The sequence below is a fragment of the Strix uralensis genome, chromosome 14 (assembly GCF_047716275.1).
Source record: "Strix uralensis isolate ZFMK-TIS-50842 chromosome 14, bStrUra1, whole genome shotgun sequence".
NCBI lineage: Eukaryota > Metazoa > Chordata > Aves > Strigiformes > Strigidae > Strix > Strix uralensis.
Window position 1 is genome coordinate 5,360,999 of NC_133985.1, and position 10,863 is coordinate 5,371,861.

At 53.8% G+C, this 10,863-nt stretch overlaps 1 protein-coding gene across 1 annotated transcript in view; it reads right to left on the reverse strand.

Annotated features, from left to right (window-relative positions):
* Positions 1–10,594, reverse strand: part of FGF18 (fibroblast growth factor 18) — a 72,999-nt gene extending 62,405 nt beyond the window's left edge. The window contains exons 1-2 of the mRNA XM_074883506.1: positions 10,372–10,594; positions 10,059–10,095 (exon numbers count right to left, since the gene is read on the reverse strand). Of these exons, the coding sequence (XP_074739607.1) occupies positions 10,059–10,095; positions 10,372–10,403 (69 nt within the window). The 5' untranslated portion in view covers positions 10,404–10,594. The remainder of the gene's footprint in view (positions 1–10,058; positions 10,096–10,371) is intronic.
* Positions 10,595–10,863: the final 269 nt, after the last annotated feature.

A 10,863-nucleotide genomic window follows, 5' to 3' on the forward strand; every position in this document is an offset into this window, starting at 1 on the left:
GAGCCCTGCAGGCGCCCAGCACACAAATAGGGCCAGTGAAGCAGTACGAACAGTTCCCCGTTTGGTCTGAGAATGCCTATAGCTCCCGTTTGGTCTGGGAATGCCTACAGCTCCCCACCTCCCCGGGCCCGCCACCCGGCTAACAGAGCAGCTTTGCAAGCTCAGCCTTGCTGGCCCTGTGTCAGAGTTAGCAAAGATTTTCTTTAGAACTGAAACCCCACAACTTAACCTGGTGTTGTTCAGCTTCTTGGCACACACAGTGATGGTGCACGCTGGGGAAATCAGGCTCCCAGAAGGAAATGAAAACTGCACAAATTCCATTTTCTCCTTTGTTAAATTCAAACGGCAATTAAATTCATATTACCTACTCTTCTAACATAAACAGCACAAAAGCAAGTCCTCTGTCTCTCTTTCAGACTATTCCCATTTATTTGCTCCCTCTCCAAATCAGCCAGCGCAGCCCAGCTGGCCCAGGAGCTGGAGACACCACAGTGATGCTCACGCTAACGGGGTCAGGAACGAGGAAGATGCTCTCGGGGTGCCTCAGAGCAGCCCAGTCCTGTCCCCCACCTTGCCAGTGCTTTGGTGGCACTGCTGCACCTACACAGGTTAGGGGGCAACCCCAGCAAAGCACTGGAGCAGGCGCCTCATTCACCACATCCACATCTGCAGGCATCTGCACATCTCTCAAAATTCAGCCCCACAATCTAGCTATCATTTTTGCCACAAAATGGTCAGTTTGGCTTGCAGGTCAGAAGAGTTCTCTCGTAGGGACTGAGATAATGCTATATCGAACTCACAAAATAAATACACAATATAAGCAGGGCAGACCCTCCATGCCTGCCCTGCAGACCATGGCTGGGACTGGCCAGTGCTGCCGGGCAGAGCTGCCCTCACTCCTCCCTTCCAACCTGAGACGTACCAGCTTTGCTGATCACTGAAAACCCCAACGTAGAAACACACACGCTCCCTTTTACACTGCAAAGTCTTCCATCCCTGACTGCCCCGTGGTTAGGCTGGCTTGCCACACAGCAGAACACCCAACACAGAGTTTCACATTTAATTTCAGGTGAAGTTTGTAGAACTGCCTGTTCCCCAGGATAAAAATGCCATGTGTACACAGCATCAAACATTATTCCTGTAAAAGGCCCCAAAAATCAGACCTGCCAGTTTTACTATTGATTGCTGGGGGGCTGTTTGCTATTCTGATCTCAGCTGGTCGGAAGTCTCCCCAATCACCGCGAGGTCGTGACCACGGGGTCAGAAACCTGCACTACATACATCATAATTTATTTTACAGATAATCAATACTGCACTGCACCATGCAATCTTACAGTACAGCCTCACATTGAGGGACTGATGCGACTCATACAGGATTGTAACCTTAAGGCCTGGCAGCTTAAAGGGGTCAAAATCGGCTTTCATTTTAGAGTTGGAAATCATGGCTGGAATTAGAGTGCGCACCCCACTCGCTGTTAGTTTGTACATTCCTATAACCGAGTCCAATTCTACCTACGGTTTGGATCCAAGTTGGGAATGTAAGTATTAGCATCTGCTCAGGTTTGTATCTGACAATTTGATGGGAGAAGCCCAAGGAGCAGCACGGTTCATGGACTGCCCAGGGTTTGCAGGGAAGGAGGTGACCCCAGTCCCACCTGCAGGTGAGGGAACCCCTGCGATCGCAGCACCGCAGCACCAGCTTCCCAGACCTCTTCAAATGGGTTAATAGCAACAGAGAAGCAGCAAAATGCCTTTCTATCAATAGTGTCCTTCATCCCATTTTCTAATTTATATTCCCAGGGCTTCATATCCCGCCAGCCATGTGCCCATGGTCACCCGGCACGCATGCTGCAAGCCCAGTTATTTACCAGGCTTGCCACTGCTTCCTGCATTTTTTCTGTTAATTCTGGATTTCTGCAGAAGAGCAGCTCGGGGTATTCCAAAAGATACAACAGCTTTTTAACAAGCTGTCCTTAAAAATTATGCCAAAGATATTTCCTTTAGCAGGAAAGAATGGGATTTGAAACATACAGCAGGAGAAAAAGGAACCGGGAGGAATAAGGAGTGCTGGAAATACCTTGTAGGAAGAGCAATCCGGTACCAACTGCTGCATTCAGTATTTGTATCCATGCAATATGCAGTTCCCTGGGACCTCCACCAAGGTTTAGCATTCATCAATCTCAACGTGATTTGGATTATGAACATCAACAGAGGAATCACAGGGCACAGCCAGCCCCTCACCACTCTGATTCCCCTCAGAGCTGTCCTCCCGTTGTTTGCAGGATCAGGCCCCTCAGCCTGGCCACCGCCTGGTGCTCTGCCTCTGCCTGGGACAAGCCCCAGCCCCCCCAGTTTGCTCTGATGAACCCAGGAAGGCACTGTCTCACCTTCCATCTCGGCATAGGGCGAGCCCGAGGGCCAGGCTCTGTCTCCCCTCCCATCCTTACTGGCCATGTGGCAGTGAGCAGGACCTGCTGGACTGTTCCCCACTGCCCTCTTTCTATCCCATTTCAACTGCCCCCCGAGGCTGGGGCTGTGATTACCCAACACCAGAGTCTCAGATCTTCCCCCTTTCCTCCCAGCTTGCCTCCAAAGCAAAGTTCCCCTCAGCCAGCATCGCCAGCGGGCTCGACGGGCACGCACTCAGCTACAGCCACGAAGCAGAAACACCACACTGAGACAGGAGCTACATGCAGTTAGATGCTGTTACTGCACTCTAAGGTCAGTATGTTAAAGGCATTTCAGATTTCCTGGCAGCACAACCCCTTTTCCACTGGCTGCAGCAGAATAAAGCAGATAACCTCCTGAAAAAGCAAATGTGTGCAGCGAGCAGGGTGTGAGTGGAGTTTGGCAAAGGTTTGGCAAAGTGCTGTGCCAGGGGAGGATGTGCTGTGACTACGTGGAAAACTCTGCCCTGTAGCTTAGCTTGAAACCCTGCTGTTTGTGCAGGCAAAACAGGCAGGGAGGTGTCGAAGCACTGCCTGGGGAGCCCAGGCCCGCATTGAAGCAAGCTGGTGAGCCAACGCCGGGGGCACGAACCCCGCAGCCTGCCCCTGGCCAAGCGGGGAAGATTGGCACATCAGCTCCCACCCACCGCAGCCCCCAGCACGGCAAGGAGCTCGCACAAAGGGAAACATGCAGACCATGACAGGCTAAGCCTCCTCCTTCCTCTCTCTGTTCCCCTTTCTTTCTCTTCATGCTATGGTGAGGCTGCTGAATGCCAATAGGAAAATACTTTGGCAGAGCCAGACGGTCTTTTCTATTTTGTTTTTTTTTTCTTACTTTTCCTCCAGCTGCTTCACTGGATGCCTAATCCTCCATGGACATCTGGAGAGGTACCAGGACACAGAAGCGACATACCAGGTAGGCAGCGTAATGCACAGCTTTGCATAATTTCTGGTTGTACCTGCTGTTACGGCACAGTGGGTGATCAAAACACAAAAACCCAGGGAAGGAAAGAAAAAACCACAAGGTTCAGACCTGTCAGGGCCGCAGATTCCCATGTGGAAGCCCCCCTGGTCTTAGCAGCAGAGCATGGGAAGGTCACGCTTTGCAGCAGAGCATCTCTCTCGGCAGCATCTGGGGGGCTCCTGCCTGCCAGCCCTGTCAGGGCTGTGCACCTCCCTGTGCCCACGGCTTCCAGCCCCCCCAGCACGCATGGTGTGACCGGAGCAGTTTGCAGAGACGCTAGGCAAAGGCCCTGGCCTCACATCTCCCTGCCCAGGCACCAAGAGCAGCCACTCCTTTTTCTTCCTTTTTAAATCATGCTGTTCCCTGAACACATTCTTCACCTGCTGTTATCACATCTGATATCTAAAGTCTCTGTATCTGGGGAGAATCAAAGCGAAAGCAGCTATTGCTCAGCAAGTGTGGAGAGAGGATAGTGCACAACAGGGGTTTTCCCAGCTCCTAAGGAAAGGAAGAGACCCATAAAAGTACTCCCAAGGATCCGGGAAGTAGCATTATAGATCCAAAACAATTATTTTCAGCCCCAGGGGAGTCTTTCTCTTGAGCTCAGACTCCTGCAGAGGAGGGAGATATCCACTCACCCGCCTGACCAGCTTGACGCTATCAGCTTAGGGCAAAATCAAATATTCTGAGTGGCCACCTGAGTCCCCCCAATGCTGTTCATCCTACCTGAGCACCCAGAAGCCCTCAGCAGTCACTCCCGCCTCCCCCTTGCCAAAGGACCTGCCACCAGCTGCATCACCACCTCCCAAATGCACTGGCAGGGCTTGGGAAGCATCACCCTTTGCCCATTCCGCTCTTTTCTTTCCTGCCTTGATACACTATGGGCAAGCTACTCTACAAGCATAAAACAAGTGGGGTTTGAGCGGGCACCCCTCCTGAAAAACCCAGCACTGCTCCAAACCCAGCTTGCTCGCCTCTGTCCAGTCTTGGACATGTCAGGTGCAACAAGGAAAGCAAAATAGAAATGAAATATAACAACCACAATGCGTCCAGCTATCTCAAACAGGGGAAATCTGAACCCTGCACCTATTATTCCCTTCTACATGCTCTCCTCAACAACACCTGAGTCGTCTGTTACTCTGAAGCATTTTGCACATCTCTGAGAAGTCAAACTGCAATGCATGCAGGTGTGCAGGTCAAAGTCTCCAAGCAGCAGCTCTGCTTTGCTGCCCATTGCCACAACCCACCCCAAAAAATGCTTAAGCCCCCAAATGCTGAAGGAGTTCACTTTTGTTTCTGACTGACTTTATCGTTGCAAATTTTCCTGCTAAACATTGTTTGAGGGGTCTTCTGGCAGAGGACCTGTCCCAGCACATTGAAGGGCTGGGGACTGTGGGAAGCAAAGGCAGCATGTGCCCAGGGCAGGCAGCCAGCAGCCACTGCGGGGGGCACAGGCTGCGTACCCCCATCTGTGTAGGAGCAAGACCCACATCTGGACTCACTCCATGCTAATCTCAGTCTCGATTCTCCCATAGGAGAACTCATAGGCTTCCCGCCTCCAGCCCAGGCAACTGCTCCAATGTGTCTCCTCTTCCTCCACGAGCCTGAGCTCTCCAGAGACTGGGAGGCAGAAGCAAGGCACGAGGGGCAGCTTCAGGACACAACACTTTGTAGACCGGTGCAATGAGTCAGCAGGGGGAATAAAAATCCCTTGTGCCAAGCAGCACGGTCGTTTCCTGGAGAGCAAGGGGGTTTTAAACAGGAACAAATGATTTAATGCACAGCCAAACCCTGCCTCTGTGGGTCGCAGACTAGCAGAGTCACACGAGCAGGCACTGCATCTGCTGCACGAGCCCAGCAGCAGCACAGACCCAGAGCCGTGGAGCATCTCATCAGCTCCAGCCCGTGATAGGGTCATGCACTTCATCAACATCACTGAACTCCTCCTCCTCTAATTAAATCAAGCTTTGCTTATGTAGTTTCTCTTGTCTTCTCACTGCCTAATTATTAAATTAGCTGTGATCAGAAAAATCAACAGAAAACTTCCCAGCCTTTCCCAGACCACTTTTGCCATATTTTGTCCTTCACAGCATCACTTCTACAACCTGTGTGCTAGCAGCCCCACACGAGCGCAGGGTGGGCCAGCTCAGGCGGGCATTGCAGCGCGGCAGGAACCACAGTGAGACAGGGCTGGAAAGTGTAACTCACTTCAGATGTTCTCATGGAGGAGCGTGACCTTCATCTGAGGGGGTTCAGACACCCTCGTGGAGCAGAAGGCAGGTGCCGGCACGGGGGTGCTGTGCTGAGGACTCGGTGGTCCCGGTCCAGGCTGAGCGGAGATGGCAAGCACAGGACCTGCCAGCCTGGGAGCCGCAGGGCGCCGGGCCCCCGGCGAGTCTCGGCACGCAGGGCTTTGCCACAAGGAGTGGAGCTGTACGCTGCATCGAAGTAGCGCCCGCCCTATCCCACAGCGTGGGCACCTTCAAGAGCGCTGCAGTGATGCCCAAGTCCCAGAGCATCCGCCCCTGGCAGCACACGCAGCCTTGGCCGCCATCTCAAGACAGATGCTCGTGTCACCCCAAGGAGGGGTGGGCAGGTGGGCGCCCATCCGCAGGGAGGGTAGGCATGAGAATAACCCCGCTGGGGCCGCACGGTCCAGCACCCCGCCTTCGGTGCCGGCCACCAGTGCTGCTGCCAGGAGAGCGAGGGCAGGACGAGCAGGGACCCTTGACTCCAGCACGACTTCATGCCTGCAGAAGGGGCGGCCAGAAGCCCCGTGGCAAGGCAAGCTGGACTGTGACAAGGACCACATTCTGGCTTGTCCACAACGGTGTCCCCAGCGCTGTTTGGTGGCACTCACATCCAACCACCCCTGGGGAGGACGGCTGCGGAGGAGCAGACCGGGAGAGGGGAGGGAGCCGCTCAGCAGGCTCACGCCTCTGACATGTGCTGCGCGCAGCTTCGCCAGACCGCAGGATCTGGCTCACTGAACGTGTGGAAGCAACACTTCTCTGTGTCTCACTTTACAGAGCCCCAAACAATAACGGTCTGTCGCTGCACAGGAGCTTAGGAGAAACATAAGTTGCTATTGGCATGGTGCACAGCAGCCTTCCTCTTACACAACACCAGCAGATGTGAAAATAGCCCGGTGCTGCCTTGCGTGCGCTTCTCTGACCTCCTGTTTGCTTCTGGATCAGATTCCAAAGCTGGATCTTAACCTACAAGAGCCATAAAAGCAAAGGATTTGGCCCTATCAGAGACCTCTTCATAATCTAAGACAGATGAACTTCATGTAGAAGAACACGCTGAGGTTTATCAGGGCAGGGAAGAGGCTGAGGCAGCATCAGCCTCTGCTCTACAGCACGGCCGGGGCAGCCCATGCCGGCTTCACCCCATACCCCAGCTGACGATGTGCTGGAGGTGGCCCAGAGGCAGAAGAGACAGAAGCTCTTGCAAACCAGGGCAGCACCCAAAACCTCACATCCTACTCAGCCTACACCGAAGCTGCCTCCAGCCTCCACTTGACCCGGAAAAGGAGAACCTCTGAGCTCCCGAGGTCCCATGTCCCCAACCCTGATGTCCTAAGGGCCACCAGGGCTGCCAGAGCCAGCACAGCATAGGAGATCCCCTCCATCCACGCAAGGTTTCTCGCCTGTATGAAGAGCAGGGACTGACTCCAAAGCTAAACCCAAAAACGCCCCGGGACGTATGGAGGGGAAAAGCACATGGAGGACAAATTGCTCCTGGAAGTATGAGAAGGCAGCAGGAGAATTAAACTGAAGGATGCTAAAGATAAGTGATAGAGGGAGAGTTTAGTAACCAGCGGTGAAAGGGCATCCGTAAGAACAACCTGCATAAATTAATCTCTCCAGTGTCCCCAAGGATATCCAGTGTCCCTGCTGCCTTGGGGACTGCAACAACCCCAAGCAGCAAAGGCACATCGCAAGATGCAAGAGAAGAAAACAAGACAGAGACATTGCTGCCACGGGGGAAGGGACCGCAGAACGAGCTGTCCTCCTCATAGCCCTGGAAGGTACAGGGCTGCTCTCATAGCGTGCCAGCATGCAGCCACCAGCACCTATCACCTGCGCTCCAGCAGCGCTCCCCTCTGACCTTCCACGTGCTATTCCCAGGTGTCCCTTGGTGGAAATGTCACCCAACAGCAAAGACCTGGAGGAGTCTGACTCGTCCAGGAGTCTAAATCCTGCTCCTAAAAGCTCCCATCCCTTTGACCTCCCCATGGTCCAGCCTGGGCGATGCCTCTTCGGTGCTGCCACAACCTGCCCACAGGTGACACTACACCCCGCGGGGTCACCTACAGGTGGCTGCAGAGGTGGGCTCGGGGTCTACAAGAAAGCTTTTATCCAGCAGCTGAGCTACCATACCACCTAACTTGCAGGCAGCATGCACGCCAACGCACCACAGTCTTTGTACACAAGTAACTAATAGAAGATACGAAATAGCAAGATTCTGAAGTATTTTACTCCAGAATACCTCCAGCCCCAACACATGCTGGAGGGATTTTTACCTTTGCATGCAGAGCCACAGGGTAAGAGCAGCAGAGGAGCGTAACTCAAAGACTAACACATGGGACGACCCGCTGATCATGGCTTGCACGGGAGGGTGAATGGTGGCCTTAGAATATAATCCATTTCAGGCACTCTTAAATCTCCCCAATACAACACAGAGCCCTTTAAGCAAAACTAAACAACTTCCTTTAGCCTAAATAAATATTAAACCTAAGTGATGCATTAATTTACTCCAGTTCACCAAAGGCTAACTCCTACCCAAACTGATCATTATAAAAGAAATCCTATAATCCCTCGCTCCCATTCAGGCTCAAAACATGTAATCCCGTGAATAAATCCAGAAAGAAAGTGTAACAAAATGGGCAATAAAAACTTACAGCATTCACATCTTTTCATCTACCATTAATACTGTAAACACTCACTCGAAGGCCCTTGAGTATGACTAATCTAATGTTTTGGCTCCCAACACTAATCGCCGAAAGAGCTCGCCTCTCAGTGTAACACCCAGCGCGATCTGCTGCCCCTCCAGCCGCGGCCCAGGGCACCTCCGCAGCGCCCATCCGCAGCGGATCCCGCCTCAAATCCCGCAAAATGCTGCAAAATCAGCACGAAATGGAGCAAGTATGGTTCTAATAGCACCGGAGCGCAGAGCTTTTTTTTTTTTTTTTATTATTTTATTGCTTTGGAAGCCTGCAAGCTCCAACTGTATAAATGCCAATAACTTCCCAAGTTTTAAGGCTGCTGAAGTAAGAGATCAGATTTTAGCAAGTGCTTTCCAGGCAGCCAGCCAAACTTTTTCTGATTCACTAAAAGCACCAAAGGGAGGGGGAGAGGGAGGGGGCTGGAGGGCTGATTAACTTCAGTTACCGCACAAGCGCAAAAAAATGTCTCCCCGCTGCAAAGGGTGCCGTTGCTGCGAGCCCTGCGCAGCCTGTTATTCCTCGGGCTTGAAAAAAAACCAAAACGCACCGGAGAAATACAGCAAACGCCTTCCAACCGCAGGGTAATTTACAGCTGTGGATCCTCTCCTGATGAGGAGGCTGCTCCGCCGAAGGGAGGCTCTGCTGGTGTTAGGTTCGAGCTGCAGTTTTCAGAGGGGAATGAAAAAAAAATGTGACCGGGGATTTTTTTTTCAGGGGTAGGGGAGCAGGGGCTGGGGCTGGTTTGGGTTTTAGCTTGGCCAGAGGGATGGAGCCCCCTCCAAGGCTGCAGGGCTGTGCTTCTCCAGGTCCATCCCTCGCTGCCGTCGGGTACCTGTGACAGGGTGAGCAGGTGCAATCCGGGCCAAAGCCCAGCGCGGGGCCAAGGGGGTGGCACAAGCGTCCCCCAGCCCCAGCGGGACGGGGGTCTGGACCCGCCGGGGCAGCGGCACCTGCTCTGCCCAGCCCCACAGGTGGGTCCGCTCCGGGATGCCCAGCCAGAAGCCCCATCCCAGGGAGCTGCACAGTCCCGGGGCTGTTGGGGGGCAGCGGGTGTCCCGGCACCCCCAGCCACCGTCCCCGTGCCGCGGGCACCCGGGCTGCAGAGCCTCGCCACTCAGGGTGTTCCTCCAACCGCTCCATTCCTGCCGAGGCAGGATCAAAGGCAGGATCTGACTTGGACGGCTTTCTACTGAATAATGGGGAGGGAGCACGCAGCCTCCTTCTTCTGGCTAGGGAAAGTCGTGTTTTTCAAAGTATCAGTTTTTGGGAGTAAGTTCCTTGGGAGGGGAGGGGGGGGGGGGGGGGAAGAAAAAAAAAAAAAAAGGAGGGCGAGCAGGAGAGCGCCTGCTCTTCCAAGGCAAGTGCATCAATCAACATTGTGCAAGGAGGAGAGTCCAGCACTCCCTCTCACATCATTAGCCAGGCTAATGCACTCCAGAGGATCCCGCTACGGCCGGCTACCGGCGCACCCGGCTGCGCCCCGGCCCGCGCCCGCGGAGCTCGGCGAGGGGCAGCCCCTTCCCAGCGCAAGTGACACTCCGGCATCTGGCGCGGGGATCGGTTTAATACGGCTATAAAAACTAGACGGGAAAAAAGTGAAAGCCCTAGCCAAAACTGCCTGGCACTCCGAGGTCAGCACGCCGCCTTTGTTTCTATTTTACAACCAAAAGCAAAAGAGGACAGAAAGGACACGTACCTGTACCTGAAAGCACAGCAGCAGGAAATGTAAACATCTGGAGAGGAGAAAAAAAAAAAGCAACAAAAGATCAAATGATGCGGTAAAATGGTTAAAGTTGATTTTTTTTTTTTTGCTTTGTTTTTGTTTGCAATTCTTTAAAGGGCGCAGAGCGATGCTCTGCTTATAAGAAGGCTCGGGTCCCGATTACCACCTGATTGCAAGGAAAATGCAACCGGAGCCTCCAAAATAAAAGTTTAAAAAAAAATAAAAACAATTTTAAAAAAATTAAAAAAATAATAAAAAATATTTTTAAATATGCCATAATCCTTACAGGCAAGTGCAGGCTGAGAGCAGTGAATACATCGCTGGGCGAGGAGAGGGGGCGGTCAGTGGCTTCACGCTAGCGGAGTGCAGTTCCCCACCGCCGCCCTGACATGGGAGCGATCCGGCCGGCGAGCTCCGCTCCGCGCCGCTCCGCGCCGCTCCGCGCCGCCGAGAAGTTGTGGTACCGCCCGCTTTGCCTCCTCCGAGTGACTCGCTTAGGCATCAGCTCTCCTCTCCCCCTGTCTCTCCTCCTCCTCCTCCTCTCCCTCTCTCTCTCTCCGCCTTTGGGGGGGATGAAGGTGCTTATTGTCAGTAACTTCCGATCATCAGCAAGTGCCCCCCCGCCGCCCCCCCGGGCCAGCCCTGCGAGGCGGATAAAGCCTCTCCGCGGCCCCGCGCCCGCACAGCGCCGCCGCCGCGCCCCGCTCCGCGCCCCGCTCCGCGCGGGCGGCATGGCGATGCGCGGGGCGCGGAGCGGGAGGCGGGACCCGCCCGGGCA